This window comes from Rhinolophus sinicus, linkage group LG01 (genome assembly GCF_036562045.2).
Source record: "Rhinolophus sinicus isolate RSC01 linkage group LG01, ASM3656204v1, whole genome shotgun sequence".
NCBI lineage: Eukaryota > Metazoa > Chordata > Mammalia > Chiroptera > Rhinolophidae > Rhinolophus > Rhinolophus sinicus.
In genome coordinates this window covers 188,849,520-188,866,262 of record NC_133751.1, presented here as the reverse complement: position 1 = coordinate 188,866,262, position 16,743 = coordinate 188,849,520, and the positions used below count along the sequence as shown (strand labels likewise).

At 35.6% G+C, this 16,743-nt stretch overlaps 1 protein-coding gene across 10 annotated transcripts in view; it reads left to right on the top strand.

Moving 5' to 3' along the window:
• The window catches only part of IKZF2 (IKAROS family zinc finger 2), a 151,084-nt gene that overhangs the window by 402 nt on the left and 133,939 nt on the right, over positions 1-16,743 (top strand). Inside the window, exons 1-4 of one of the 10 annotated variants that reach the window (XM_074312718.1) lie at positions 298-472; positions 1,630-1,696; positions 3,228-3,276; positions 4,089-4,193. In XM_074312718.1, coding sequence (XP_074168819.1) covers positions 1,694-1,696; positions 3,228-3,276; positions 4,089-4,193 — 157 coding nt within the window. In that variant the 5' untranslated portion in view covers positions 298-472; positions 1,630-1,693. Of the gene's footprint in view, positions 1-196; positions 473-1,261; positions 1,316-1,548; positions 1,734-3,227; positions 3,277-4,088; positions 4,194-4,252; positions 4,427-16,743 lie in introns of those variants that run through there. The other 9 variants (XM_074312725.1, XM_074312719.1, XM_019727021.2 and 6 more) reach the window with 9 other exon arrangements.

Genomic DNA, 16,743 nt, shown 5'->3' with positions numbered 1-16,743 from the left:
CGCAGACACGCGCACACGCGCCTTCGCCAGCCCGCGCGCGCACACTCACACACTCACACACACCCAGGCGGCCAAGCCCCGCACACACGCACACACACACGCGCGCGCGCGCACGCACGGCCGCCCGCGCCCAGCGCCCCGGGCCCCGCTGCCCGCCGTCGCTGCCGCCAGCCCGCCCTCCGCCCGCGGGCGTCTGCGCGAGCCCGGCCGGCGGGGGAGATGTGCTCGGGCCCCGGCGGATCGGTTTCTCGGGGTTTGACCAGCTGTCCCGGGCTAACCCTGCTCCTCGCTGAAGATGGAGGAAGTAAAAACAGGATTACCCTTAGCTACAGATCCACTGCCTTAGTTTCCACCACCAACTGCAGTGCACAAACACACGTTAGGCACAGGAAAGAAAGAAAGAGAGAGGACACACTAACAGTAAACACAAACAAAAGGGTGATGGGATTATTTTACTGCATGCACTGCTGAGGTAAATCTCCGCTTGGCTTTTGCGTGGTGAAGAACAGCTCTTGTTTTATTTGTCTTCTGATTCATAGATTATATATAAATATGTGTGTCTGATTTGGAAAGGGGGGGAGTGTTTTCAAAGTTAAGTGTAATTATATGGCATCTCGTTTTGCACTGTGATGTGATCAAATGACTTGTTGCTGTTAACCAGTAATAATAATAATAATGCAGATATTTTTCTCTGGGAGGGATGGATTGTGGTTATGATTAGGGTAGTGATTTCTGTAAAGGACGCTCAGGGAATCTGGTTGGAGATGATGTCCTTTGCCTTAATGTATCGTCCCCTCCTTGTAATCTGTTTCTGCGATGTTAATCGATTAATCAGTTCTCATCTCTATACGTAGCTGTCATGGATTTGGACTTGTTTTGCTTTGTTTTAATTTGAATTCAAGAAAGATTGGGTAGCCTGGAATAAATTGCAGCTGTCCAGATAGGATATCCAGATCCTGTTGGAATTAAAGAAAAGAGAAAAAAAAATGGTATGACACATGTAAAAAGGCAGCAGTTAAATCACTTTGACAGGTTCTAGTCTGGGCGAAAGAGATGGAATTAAGATTTATTTATTTATTTATTTATTTGCCAAGGGCGAAAACCAGTCCTGTGAAGTTGGCCTAGGTTCCTTGCTGGGTTCTGACTGACTGTCCCTCCCCTCTAACCCCCCCCCCCCCTTTTCTTTCAGTTTTCTTGTCTTAGGTTTTGGTCGATTCTTAAAGAACCGGTGGATCAAGTTTTTTCTCTTCTTGTTAATCGCATTGCTGTAGCACTGACTGACCTCTCTCTCTCTCTTTTTTTTCCTTTCCTGAAAGTACGTGGTGCCATTCCTGAGTGACTTTTCCTACTAGACCATCCCAAAGGGACGAGGGGGAGGGGTGGAGGGAGGAGGAGGAGGTGGTGGAGGAGGAGGAGAAGGGGGGTGTTCCTTCTCTCTCATTTCTTGGTTTTGTTTATCAGCCGATCTGTTTGCTGGATTTGGGCTCGGAATGACCCACCTGTAAAGTGCTTTTCCTTCCTCCTCGCCTTGAACTCTGCAGGGGGCTTGGCTTGGAGGGGGCAAGGGAGGGAAAGAGAGAAGGGGGGAACACAAAAAACTTCTTTCTTTCTCTCTCCGTTTATCTTCAGCCCGACATTGTCACCTCCTCTTTGAGGGGTTAGAAGAAGCTGAGATCTCCCGACAGAGCTGGAAATGGTGATGAATCTTTTTTAATCAAAGGACAATTTCTTTTGTATGTACATTTCGCTTCTCTTTCTCCTTTCCTTTTCCTTTCTTTCCTTCTCTGAGGGTTAATAACCATTTCATTGATGGGGCAGACTTCTTTCACTTCTCCCTGACGTTTCTTTCTTTTTAATATGTGTGTGTTAAATGTGTACATTTTTAAAGAGATAAACTCATTTGTAAAATATCCGAAGAAACTGCGCCCCTTTTAAACTTTACGGATGCCTTACTTTAAAGCCTTATGTAATCATAATTTGAAAGAATTTGATAACAGTACAGCAGGTTGAAATTTAAGTGCTATGTAGTGGCTGAGTTGGGAATTTGATCTGATTATTCCATAAAGAAAGAAAGAAAAGTTTTTTGGGGGTAGGGAGGGTGGTGGTGAAGAAGGGGAGGGGAGGGAGAAGGGAAGTGGTTTTGGAGACAAGAAGTGAAGCTGCCTGTTTTCCAGTAAGTAATGGAGAAATTCCAGGAGCCAGGGCTAAATATACTTGGCGATCAATACAGAAATGGCTCATTGTGAATAATTTAGCTGCTGGTGCAGTGAGAGTTTTGAAACTAAAGGCAAAAAGGACCAGGGCCAAGGGGAAAAAAAAATAAGTAAAAATCTCCTCAGGACGTGTCAATTCTTTAAACTTTTTCCTTCAAAGAATACAGTTAACTTATTGATCTTTTCATTATGTGAAATCAAAGCTAGGGGGTGTCATCTCATACAACTTATTTTTGTTTCTGAGAATTAAGTTCTTGTTTTGCGTCATTGGTGCATGAGAATAATTCCCCAAACTTTAAAAAAGTGGTTCCCTTCCCAAAAGCAAAAAGTTTATGAAATTTTCAAAATCAGAATGTATTAAATAAGCTTGGCATTTATGTCCAACTAGGGTCTAGCAGGAAATTAAGGTTACATTGAACAGGTGCTAACCCAGAACTTGGGGTAGACTAAAGTGTCAATATAAGTTCGGAAGTTGGGTCAGTGCTGCAGAAATCTTAGAGACACACTTGGGCACTAAGTTTTTTGTTTTGTTTTGTTTTCCTATGTTTGTTTTTCCTCCCCCCTCACTATTAGAACATGATGAACCAACTTGCAACAATTGTGAATAGAGCTATCTGTATACTAGGGAAGTCCTCAAATGCTGTACGATTGTGGGCAGCAGGGAATGGTAAAATACTTAAATCCCAGTTAAAGCTGGCATGTTTGAGATGTAACCCATTTTTTTTTTCTTTCTACCAAGTAAATTCTGATTAAGGGAGTCATTCCTTTCTTGCTACAGCCCATCTCACAGCACACTTATCTTTCCTATCCTATCTCCAGCAGGAATCAGATCATTTGCAGAAAGAGTTCAGTGACTTGCAAATGAGCACATACAGTACGCTGTAGTATGTTTCTTGGGCACAGGTTGCAGCAGCAGCAGCAACATGGGCTAACTGGAGCTTCAAATAAGTTAAGCATTTAATGGCAGAACTGAAAGGAATCATTGTGTTAAGGGTATAATCTTTTGTATTGCAGCACTGCACTTTGACTATGGAAACAGAGGCTATTGATGGCTATATAACGTGTAAGTATTCATTTCCATTAATTTTGTTTATTGGCTATTAAATTATGCGTTCGTGTTACCTGTATTTTAACTTCTCAGTTGTAAGTTTTTATTACAAATTATCTACTCTTCTTTTCTGTCTGTTCGCAGTTTTCACCTTTAAGTTAGTTTGAGAAAATAACAGCACACAAGTGAAATAAGAAGGAAATATAGAAATATGCTTACTGTATTAAGGATACCATGTATATCAGTAGCTTAGCAGATCCACACTTTCCTACTTGATTACCTAAGTTTGGAATAGTTCATATTACATATATGTCTACTAATATGGCGTGAACTAAATATTTACTACTCTGCAACCCAATTTTTGAGACGCATAATGTGAAAGACTTAGCTTCCTCAAGTTGACATGTTTTAGCCAATTCTTCTTTCTAACATCCAGCTCTCTGATAGCTAGCGTTTTTTTGGAAAATGCTCCTTATGAGTATTGTATGCTTAATGATTAAATTAAATGTTAAAAGAAACTTTTTTTTTTCAAATAAGGGTACTTTAGAAATCAACTACTCTAATTCCCCTCATTTTGCAGTTGACATTATTGTGATAATGAAATTTTGTAATTTTTTTATTTTTATCGTGAGCTGGTTGTGGTTTTTCATTTCATTCATTTACTATATATTTCTAAATGATATTTCCTTGTAGTTTCTTTTAAGGGAAAAATGTTTTACATGACAATTTCAAGGCTATTTATGTCACTGCATGTATGAAACAAAGTTGCTAATTAGATTTCATGTGGCAATGAACAGAGACCAAAATATTTTATTTTGTGAAACCAGGTGACAATGAGCTTTCACCTGAAAGGGAGCACTCTAACATGGCAATTGACCTCACTTCAAGCACACCCAATGGACAGCATGCCTCACCGAGTCACATGACAAGCAGTAAGTCTTCATTTTATGATTTTTTTTTTTTTCTATTTCTCTAGGGACAGACTTGAATTTGTTAGGTCTGTGGGGTCCTCTCACATTGTGGTGTAGCTGCAGCTATAGATTTTGCTAAAGAAAGAACAACAGAGATTTATTCCTATTCATTCTAGTATCGTAAAACATGAGCCTGCTTACTAGTCTGAACTATCCCAAGGTGGCATTTGGGAGCTGGTGCTTACCTGTATCAGGTAAGAAACGTTAGGCTTTGTGGGTTATTGTTTTAACTTGCCAGTTTTATGACTAGAGTTGTTGTTGTTGGGTAGGGAAAAAAAAGATGGAATCACGTCATTTCCAAAAGACTCTTCACAGTAAAAAAAAAAAATGAAATAATTTTATATTGCCTTGGTACAAAGCTAATTCATTAATGGTAGAATTGCAATGTTGCTTTTTTTTTTTTTTTTTTAACGTGAAAGTTTCTCCTCCAAAGCATTGGGAGTGAAGTGTAATTGAAATTTATGGAACTCATTTACATCCATTTCTCTAACAAAGTGAAAGCATTTTGTTTTAGATTGTCTAGAGAAGAACTGAGAAAATTTGGAAGGATATTTTAAACTTAGAGGAATAGATAGTTTTGGCTATTGTTTTGATGAAGAATCATTCATTGATGTTGTAGACATTGTTTTGTGTAATAAAAGAGCAATTTATATGCTGTCAGTGACAGAAGACAAGATAAGAATTTTTTTTTTCAGTTATAATGTTTTATCAGTTCAAGTGCAAATGCTCTATTATTCCTATTCAAACATAGTTTGAAATCTTGTGTTTCCCTTATACTTTTAGCATGTGTTACATTTTTATATAGAAAGTACATTTGACTTATATGTAACTACATTTAATTTAAAAGTTTTCTATTTGGGTGATATGTGAACCAAAGGCATTTTCGTTTTCTTTTTTTGTTAAATGAAGGTTTAATAACTAAAGGAAACTGAATCATTTACTGAATTATGAGCACATTCTTAAGTTAATTCTGATTATCTGGAGAGAACAAATTTTCCTTTCCACTTCCCTCTTATAATGCTCAAAACTTAAGGTTATTATAAAGCTACTAGCTTTGTAAGTAGTAAAGACTTCTGAATTATAAGCAGAAGTGTATAGAGTACTATTGAATACATTTTGCAATTCATTAAATTTAAGTGATTCTAGCTATTGACTCAAAATTTTGATTAAACTATGTGAATTTACTTATTTAATAGTTTTCTTTCTCTTTATTAATGTGAAATACTTCCTAGGAAGATTTCACTCTAGAAGCAGTCGTTGGAATTCCTTTAGGAAGTAGAAAGAAAAATTAATAGCTAGTGAGTGAATGTATATTAATTTATAGTGCTAATCTCTTAAAATGGATCTTGTAGCATTAATTTATTTTTTTGCTAGTTGGCTATTTATTTGATAAAAGTTATATTACTACTATAATGTAGGCAGTACAATGCTTACATTTTAACATTAATGTCACTGATTTATTGGTAGAATAGATTTGTGTTTCTTAGATATTTTTTGTATAATTTCCTAAAGAGTAAGGCTAGATTAATATGCAATTTCTGATAACCAAATATTTAGCTATTGGTTTTACAAACATTGAATATAGGGGGTAGATAATAATGTTAATTGAGACATTTGATTGTTATCCCCTAGCCACCATTAAAAATATCAGCAGGCAAATGCTTTTTAATTGGTTAATTGGCTCCCCTTGCTTGTGAATTTGATTCTGGTTTGCAAGTACTCTCTTCAAAAAAGGCAGCTCACCCATTTATTTTAAATAAATAGTGCAGAGTATAGGCATGTTCAATTTGAACAAATAAGAACTGTGCTTTTGACATTTGAGCTTTTCACACCCAACCACAGCAAAATTATGTTTAGTAAAGCGATTTGTTTTTTTTAGTTTTTTTTAAACTTACTAGCCTGTGGCAATTTCATGTTAGAATAGTTTTTGGCTAAGCTGCACGTGTTTTCACATTCTTTTCCAAAGAGTTGCAGGTTAAATATGTTGGCTCTCACTTCAGAGCTGTCTGTTGCATCCGTTATGTAGCCTCTATTTACAGTATCTAGGTTACCCACTTAGGTGTTAGATGGAGAAGATACCCATTTTTCCTTTCGTTAGATCTAGGGGAATATCAGCATTTTAGATTGCCAAAGCAAATAGTGGTAGAGAGGGACCGTTGTCTATTAATTTGAACAAGAAACCTAGAATCAATCACTCAGATGTTTTTCTGTGACTTGAAATAATTTTTTCTGTGCTTGTGACCTGTTAAATCATTTGTGTCCAAGATCATTGGTTTTTGTAAATCCCTTGCATTGTTGGCTTTATTAAATGAAAAGAACTTAATTTACTTTCTTCATTTTTTTTTTAAATATCTTCAAATATGCTTCCTGAAGGGCTGTTGCTTCCAAAAACAGAACTGCAGTTTTGATTGAAAGTATTAAAACCTAAAGTAAATGTGAAAATCTTTAGGATAACCTCCAGGAGCAGACAGGAGAGAATGGGAGTATATGTGTAAGAGGGGAAAACATATTTTAAAACAGTTTACAAAATGAACTAATGAAAACCTTTGATTTTTATAAAATAACTAACATTCTAGCTGTAAAGGCTTGATGAGGTGATAGCCCACTTATTTTGGCTTTAGGAAACTGGTCAGTTATGCTGTAAGGTCCTAGTCATTTGTTTAGATTATTTGATGTACATCTTGCTGCCAGCTAGTGTATAAAAATAATGACAGCAGCTATCATTATTTGACAGTGCTGGAAGAGAGCACAGGCGACTTGGGAGAGAACTAAAAATGTTACAATGCCTGACAGTTTTTTGGTTTTAAAAGTCAGCATGTCTGATCATCTTAGAAAGAAGGAAAGGGTGTAAGTGATCTTAACATTTTATAATGACTACTTCCTATGTTTTCAAATGAATTTTCTTAGAGAACTTTAGACTTTTTCTTCTGGAGCAAGGATGTCTTTGATAAGAAGATGAGAATTGTTGCCTGAGATCATTAGTGTACATATTGAGAGTGCTGACAAGCTTCGGTGTCAGGGATGACAGTATATGCCTTGATGGAAATACTGGAAATACACAGTGTTAAGTGATTTTAAAAATAGAACCTGGAAGTTAAGAATCTGAGACAGACAACTCAGACAGAACAATACAAAAATAATCCATATTGTATTTCGGCCCATCAGATGAAACTTTGTGATTCCCTCTGTTTCTGGGGTAGTTCATTTCCAGTTCTTGCAAAGTTGTTTCAGTATCAGTTTCAAACTGGTCTATACCTGCTGCTGCCTATTTTGAAAAATGTTTAAGGTTCAGAAATTGTAATTAATCTCATTTTTGTTATCACCTACTTGTCTAATGCCAATGAGTAAATTTTATTTGGAGATAGTTAAATGGTATGAAAAGTCATCGTGGCACAAACTTTGTTTCTATTCCTTTAAAACCTTTCCATGGATCAAGTTCACAGTCAGTACTATTTATCAGTCAGTTTGATGGTCAGGTGGCATGTATGGAATTGGAAGAAGTAGTAATTCTCGTTTTACAAGACTGACCAATAATCAGGTCAGGGAATCTAGTTTATTCTTTTCAGAGTGCTTCACACTTTTTTTTTTCCTTAGCTAGTTTCCATTTTTAGAACCTAGTGAAGCAGAAATATATTATGATTTCCATTTTTCATATGTGGAAATGGAAGCTTAAAAAAATCAGTTGGCCACTTAGGTCCCTTAGCAGAAGGAAAAGTTGTCAGCATTGAGACATAAAACTGTGATATTACCTTGCAGGTTAGTTAGATGACTTAACTGATATTTCTTTATAATGTCATTAGCTCAGAGTGCCCACCATGTCCAATACTGACCCATGTTTTGGTGACAAAAACAGTATTACAGCAGTGGAAGAGGGTTAGTATGAAGGTGCAGTTATATCAGATAATCTTGTTAGGTCAATGCTCTAGTATACTTTTAAAAATATAGCTTATCTTATGGGACTCACCAGGTTTCTGAGTTGTCTTCTATAGCTTAGTTTGACACTCACCCTTGCTTGGGTTTCCATAGGATACACCCTACTATAACACCAGAGGGACTTGATATAAAAACTCACTCTTTTATTTCTGTTTTTAAAATTTTGCTTTAATTATTAGTTTCAGGTGTACAAAACAACACAATGATTACGCGTTTATACCCCTCACAAGGTGATAACCCCCCAAGTCACTCTGTTTTGAATTGTAGTACTGAGGCTTGTGCATATATCCAACATACCTAACATTTAGTTTTCACTTGTTTGAACATTTAAAAAAAAGTTTGATTTGATTTCTTTATACCTATCAGAGGTAAATGTCATGGCTATGTACCGAAAAGGGGGCTGGGGGCTGGGGGAAGGAACTAAAGGAAGTATCTATGTATGGGAAATTAACAACAAAAATACTGTGCTGTGTTTTTCCTTTGTACCTCGTTTTCCCCTTTCCCCATCTTTAGGGTACTTCAAAGTAAGAATAAAATTCTGTGTTTGAAAAACAAAACAACTTACCATAGAAGCGTTATTCTTATTGTCTCTATCTTTGTCCAAAGCTGTCCTTCCCACTGGAGGTACACTTTTTAAAAAAATGTACCATGATTAATTAGTTTCTATCAGGAGTCTTCCTTCACGCCCTGGTGAATTGAGATCTCTGGGTATCATGCTCTTCTCTCCTAACTTTGAATGTTGATATATTTTGACCTTACGATGTTCTGAAAGATCAATAGCAGGGTTACAGTCCTAAAATGAGTAGAATATATTGTTTTTCTTTGTTTGTTCCTTTATATCTCTTTATATCAAATATATTTATTGATCTGATAGTATTTTCCTTTTGTGAATTAATCAATACTCAGAACATCTCTGCTTTGAAATAGGTAAGGAGTATTTGGGAACTATTTCCCATGTCATAAATGTTTAATCACCACTGGAACAGGAGAAGGAAGTGGGGGCATAATTTATTGAGTATACACAGGATGCCCAGAACTGTGCTTTATGCATCCATATTATTTCACACAGTTCCCACAATAGATCTGTGACGTAAGTAGCTACTCCATTTTATAACACAGAAAACTGAGGCTCAGAAGCAGTAGATTGTAAATGTTTAAAAACGTAGGCTTTGGAGTTAGATGGGCCTGTGTTAGAATTCCTACTTTGCCACTGACTTGCTGTGTAACCTTAGGCATGTAACTACACATCTCTGAGCTCCAGTTTCCTTATCTGTAGCATGGGGATAAGCAATACCTACACCGTGGACTGTTGTGAGGTTTATGTGAGGCAATATATGCAAAATACTTAGCACAGTCTCTGGTACATCTAATAAATAATCACTTCTGCTATCAGAGTAGGCAAGTTAGTTTCCCATTGACCCATGACTCATAAGAAAAGGAGTTTGTTTTCAAATCCAGATGTGCTTGAAATTCAGATCTTTTGGTGTTTCCTTTTTACTACGTAGGTCCATGGAACAGAGGCAGGCATTTGTAATAATTTAGGGTTACAAATTGAAGAAAAAAAGCCATCTATGAAGATTTCAGTTAAAAAATAGGAAAGTTTGTTTATATATTAGAAGTTCTGTTTATTGGGTTTCAGTCTTCCTGAGTTTTCTGTTTTTTGGTTTTTTTTTTGGTTAGATGTAAAGAAAAGTCATTATTTACATCAGTGCTCCAAAGACACCAGTCATTGAGAATGGAAAAAGAAAAGTCATTTTAATAGAGTAACCTATCCATATCTAGAATCAATTCTTTCTTAGAAAGTCTGCATCTAAAATTTCACCTTATTGATACTTCCGGTAATATCATAAATCTCATTTGATGATACTAACAAGTGGTAGGCCTGATGGTCACTAATTGTACATTTTGGGGGTAATAGTTCTGGTGTTTTAAATTTGAAGTAAGCTTAAAATATAAGTATCACTTCTAGACATTTGGCATGTTGCTGTATTATTCTAGTTCATTAATTCAACAAGTACTTATAGGCTGCTTTTTATGTGCCAGGCACTTTAAGGTGAATCTAAAGGTTAGCAGTACATTGCACTTGTCTTCCAGGAGCTCACACTCTAGTTTGAAGAACAGACATCTAAACAAGGCATTGTACTATGGCAAGCTCAGGGTTTTAATTATGATGGGGAGTACGCGGGGTGCTAGTTTGGAAGACTTTCTAGAGGGAGAGGCTGCTTGAGCTGAGACATATTAAATGAATAGTATTTAGGAGAGAAGTAGAAAGTTTTTTCATTAAACGCACCCACAGTGGGAGCTGAGAAATAACATATGTTCTGGAAAATACAAGCAGATTGGTCTTTCTAGAGTGTAAAGTTGGAGTCTAGGAGTTTAAGGCCAGAGATGAGAGAATTAATCAGGGAAAGATGATGGACTACCCTGTATAAGAGGAAATTTGGATTTCATTTTCAAGGAAGCCAAGGGTTTTATAAAGCAGATGACTTCAATCTTTTGATGGACATGGATCATACTGGCTGCAATGCCCTGGGATGGGGTGGGGTGTAGGGGGGCGGATGGGGACCAGTCTAGAGACAGGTTTTTTTTTACCAGGCTTTTGCAATGATTGAATGGAAAGGCATGAGGGCTAGTGATAGTGGGGATAATAAGGAAGAGAAGGATTTGGAAATACTTAATAGCTTAAAGTGGACAGGACTTGGATAGTAGGGTGAAGGAGAGAGGAAGCTTATGATGAGGATACCAAGATTATTACTGGATAGAAGGCAGTAGGTTCCATTAGGGAAAATAGGAAAAAATACTGGAGCAGGTTTCCAGAAAACGATTTCATTTAGTTTAATTCTGGATACAGAGAGTTTGAAGCACCTGTGGAATTGGGGAGAGGATAGCAGTCAGGCAGGTGGATAGATTAGACTCAAGTGTAAATTTTCCTAATTAGAGAAATCTAATATGTAGCTTGTGGTTTGCTTCCTTTCCCTCCTGTATTACTTTAACAATAGTTTAGTATTTCTTAAAAATTCTTTCCTAAGTAATTCTCAGCATTTGATCAGTGACCTTACTTCTCCAATTGCTCCATTAAATCAAAATTCTATATTGAAATGTATGAGCACAGGTTTTAATGAACTCTCTTTGCTTAATGGGGTCCTTTTATGCTAGTCCCATAAGTAGGATTAGTTGACTGATTTTTAAACAAAATATGCCAGCCCTTCTCCTTAAAATTTTGTTGTATATTTAATATCGTAACTTTTATGGCTGTACATTTTAAAAAATCATATGTCATATCCTTCAATACCTCTACTGCAATGATTTATTTTTATCCTACAACCCATTTCTTTATAAATAAATATTTAACTTAAAAAATATACGGAATGATTTGTTAACTAAATACTGTCTAGATCTGCCACATTAATAGTCAAGGAATTTAATAATTTCACCTAGAGCCTTTTGGAAAACAGATAAATATACATACATGATACATAGTATTTGAAAATGATTTGGTGTATACTTAATTTTTTAAAAAAACGTTTATAATATTGTGCCCCCTGGGGTAAAATTACCTGGAGGGAAAAGTGCAGTATAGAAAACATCTTAATGAATGTATTTATTGCCTCAAAATATCTATTAGGAACTTCATCTTAAAAATGTAAGCTATGATTACCCCAGACACCATGGAATTCCAAATGAATGTTAATGATGGAAATACTTCATCTGAGATTTCCTGTATGCGGAGATTCAGAATTCTCTAGAGAGAGATTTTTCATCTTTCAAGCATTGATCCAGCCAACATTTATTAAGCACGTACTTTGTGTGATGCACTGCTGATGCTGGGGCATAACAGTGTTAGTGTTTTGGTGGTTTTTTTGTTTTGTTTTGTTTTTTTGTTTTTGTGGAGAAAAATGTTATCTTTCAGGGTTCAAATGAATTCATATTTCTAATCAAATGAATTCATATTATAATCCTATTGCATTTAGAAGCAAATAAGTGTGATGTGCTCACCATGATTAATATCCATTATAAATGAAGGAATTGCTTCTCACCTTTTACTGTCAAGAGTTCTTCAAAAGTGTGTAAATTTGAGATGCACAATGAAACAGATGAAAATGCAACCAGCTTTTAAGATAGGTTCCTGCAGGATAACATTTCCCCGAGAAAATTTTTATAATGCAGTATTTGGCTCTCAGCTTTGTAAGTTCCAAAACTTGATTGACACATTTAGAGAGAATCCACATCTCAGGGTTGACGCACGTTAAACAAGTTCACAAAATTGATAGGTAAAATCAGAATGCCAACTTATGCCTATCCTTTGATTAAAAATAAAACAAACAAACAAAGAAACTCCAATCAATGAACATAGCATCTGGATCATTCCTGTTGGCTTGACCAGATCCTTTTATTCTTGTGAATTGACCTATATGTGTAATCAGTAAAGGTCGTTTGGTTAGCAAGGAATCGGAACAAAGGGGGTTAGTAATATAATTCAAATGTTTATGGCACCGAGCTAAGCGAGCCTCCTATGTTCAGCATCACCATAGAGATCCGCTGCCATTTGGATCCTTGTGGTTGGAGTCCTTTGTCCAATTCCTTCTCCCCTGAATGGGAATAGGTTTAGATTCCCTAGATGTAGGTTCAGCCAACATACTTCTGAAATTCATTTTGTTTCTCTTGGCTTCCTTGGCTAAATCTACCAATTTGTGCTGACCTAGGATCCATTCATCTTCTTTAATGTAATTTTACATTTCTTTTTCTTTTTTTTTTTTTTAAAGATTTTATTGGGGAAGGGGTACAGGACTTTATTGGGGAACAGTGTGTACTTCCAGGACTTTTTTTCCAAGTCAAGTTGTTGTCCTTCCAATCTTAGTTGTGGAGGGTGCCATTCAGCTTCAAGTTGTTGTCCTTTCAGTCTTAGTTGTGGAGGGCGCAGCTCAGCTCCAGGTCCAGTTGCCTTTGCTAGTTGCAGGGAGCGCAGCTCACCATCCCTTGTGGGAGTTGAACTGGCAACCTTGTGGTTGAGAGCCCACTGGCCCATGTGGGAATCGAACAGGCAGCCTTCGGAGTTAGGAGCATGGAGCTCTAACCACCTGAGCCAGCCCGTAATTTTACATTTCTGATTTTGATTTGTTAAATGTTGATTTTATAGTTTAACTCTATGAAAGCAATCTTATAATGAATGCCTATAAAGGATACCCCAACTATCACTATAAATTCAAACTTCCATTCACAGAAATGTTGATGGGTGATGTGGCTTGAGGTGTTAGTATCTATTATAGATGAAGGTGGAAAATAGCACTGCCACCTGAGAAAGACACCTTCAGTTAGCTAGGGATTTAGAAGAGCTTCTAGTTTATAGGTCAAGAGGAGCAAACAGCACACCAGTTTCATGAAATCATTGATGTAGTCTGACTGCAGCAAATCAATTTTATAAAAAATTACTATTTTAGGTGACTTAATAAGGAAGGCTATCTTAATTACCGAGTGTGAATTTAAGAATATTTTTTTTCAAAGCATACAGCATTATTTTGGGGCCATACATTGCTTACAAATAAATTAATTAAAGATTTTCCAGATGTGACTCTTGGAGGAGAATGACCATGCCTCATCTTTCTCTCATCCTCAGTATACAATGTCGTGCTGGGGCATTGTGGGAACTCAGTCGTTATTTGTTGAATTAAGGAACTACTTATGATTAGCATATTGCAAGTGTGTATTTAAATAATGTGCTTCCGACCTATTTGACGAAATTTGGAAACTTGATTTCTTGGATGTTGAAATAACTCTGAAATCCCAATTTACTTGTGATTTTCTCTGTTTGGGTATGCATTTATTTTAGCCTTGTCTCTCTCTAAAAAGGATTTTGTAATCTTTAGATCAGTCCCAAAAAGATGATCTATAAGATTCTAAACAACTCTTAAGTTGTTCAGTAGACTTGAAGTGAATGTTGTTTCCGTGAATATTTTATAGTCATCATCATCGTTATTACTAATATCTTTATATAGCACATTCATACTTTACAGATTGAATTCTACATGCTTATAATTTTAAAATCACTTTTCTATCATCACTTATTTAATATTGCTTTTAGTAGCAAGTATAAAATGGAATGCTTCAATTAACTTTTTTTATGCACTGCACATATTTTGAGGAGTACATAATTAATCAGTGTAAAGTCACGTTCTAATAAATTAACATTCTGGGTGTCTGCACCTTTGACATTTTTGTCATTGCTCTCTTATTATCACGGAAGCTGTAGCTCTCTTTACACCTGACTGTGTCAACCCTTCCTACTTCTTGCTAAGACATCGGTATGCAGGGCTTGGCCATGTTTTGAAATGCTAGGGTACTGCATTGCTCTTTTTCCATTGAATTAACTTTAAGACTTTCTGTTTTAGTTCTAAAGAGGCATCATTTCTTCTACAACTATATAGAACGTTTTCTGTTACGGTAATTTTCATAAAGATCATTATTGTTTTGTTTCTGTTCAAAAAACATTTTAGCAAGTAATATTTACAAATGGAACTATATGTTTCTTTTATAAGATATATCTTACAAGTTTTTTAATCAGACATGTCAATATCATTATTATCTAGATGGTCTAACATAGATTGCCTTATTTTCAGTACACGTGTTACCTCTTTTGAAAAGTAGCATTTCTGTACCTTTTAGGGTTGAGGATATATGTTTTATTACTAATTGAAATAGGTTCATTTATTTCTGTTAGAAATGATTACTTAGAATATCACTTGGAAATTGGACTGTTCAATAATTTTTTGGTATTAAAAATAGGTAAGTAGTACATACTCATTTTTGGTACTGCTTTAAATTATAAACGGTTTAAAAACATTGATTCTAATATTGTATTTTGAAATATAAAATGAATTTTACTATATTGTTGAATGTTTGCAAAATATTTGAAAGCAGTAATAGATTTTGTTTGGATATAACTAAAAACTAAAAAAAGAAATATGAGATATTTTCTGTGAGTCTGCTGTTTTTGAACTCACAAAATATGAATTACACATTGCCATCTGTCTGAACTGTGACAAATTAATGACCTAATGACAGTTTTTGGATTCAGCTTTTTGGAAACTAAAACAAAAAAAGAAACACCCCCTCGCACCCAACAAAACACAATTTAAAAAATAATTATTATACATAAATTGTTATTACAGTCAGTCTGTTTGCATAAAAAATTTCTGATGAATCTGCGAGGTTTAGTTGATCCATGTTTTGAGTCCATTAGCTAGTAACAAATTTGAAGATATATTATTTTTTTAGTAAATTATAGAAGTTATAGTTAACTAAACAATTGCTTTCATACAACTATATGTAGAGAGGAAATGCCATTTATGTTTTAAAAGTGTGTGTGTTTTTGTGTATCTGTGCACATGCATACATGTGAGTTAATGCAAAATAAGTAGGGACAAGAAGGAAACATCCAACTATTGACAGAGTTCACTTCGGGGTATGTGAGAATAAACAGGGTGTTGAAGTATTTATTTGAAGTAGTTCTGCATTACTTGGATCTTTTACAAAAGATCTTTTACTTGTGTAATTAAAAAAATAATACAGTCAACCGTCTTTTCAAGGAAATAAAGTATGAAGTTATTCTGTAAGAGAGCCTATGACAGCTCTGATCACTTGGGTCTAACTTTGAAATTTCAGTGACATTATAAACTCATCAAAATACAAATGCTGTCTACAGACTTAATGAATATTATTTTAGATTTATTCTGAATATGAGGTATTTTCTTAATTGCTGTAATACAGTGGAATGTCCAAATAGAATTATATACTTCGAATTTTTTTGATTGATATTCATTCATAGCATGAGATGTTGTATAGTAAATAATGTATATATTGAATATATTTCTGGCAATGGTTAGGAGATATTTGTAGCATTATGATGTGAAAAGAAATCTGAGTAGAATAAGTTAAAACTTATACTTAGATACTCTGTTCTCCCTTGTATAGGATGTTTACTTTTTAAGAAGAGCTTTAGTCTCCTTTTCATGTTTATCCATTTAAAACTCCATTAAATGTTGCTAATGTTTTAAGCTAAAACTTTTAAAGATACACTATTCTTAGCAACACAACAGTGGTATGTTGCTAGTGGGAGTAGGACCTGTGAAAATAATTCATATGAAAGGAAAGAGGAGAGGCATGAAGTAGAGGGAACAGATAAGAGACGTAGCTCAAAAGGAAAGAAAGACTTAAGGGTGAATCCAGAAGTATGGGACAAACCACATTAGAGTTAGTAGATGTAGAGGGAGGAATAGAGCAAATGAAAAAATGGGATCATTCCCTCCCTTTTTCTCCTTTCAGAAAGCATAAATAAAGGGAAAATATGAATTTATAAGTTCATTAAAGAAGCTACCTGCTTGAACGATGTGGAATGTGTCAGTAAGATTAGAATGGTTTCTCATAGAACATAAGTGATAAATATTGAGATTCAGGAGAAAGAAGTGTACTTCTTCAGATAGCTGAAAGTCTGGGAGTGAAAGAATGGAGTAGACTGGTGAGAAGACCTGCAGTCCTAAGGGTTTCAGACTAGACAGACCGGGAGATTGAAGCAATATAAAAA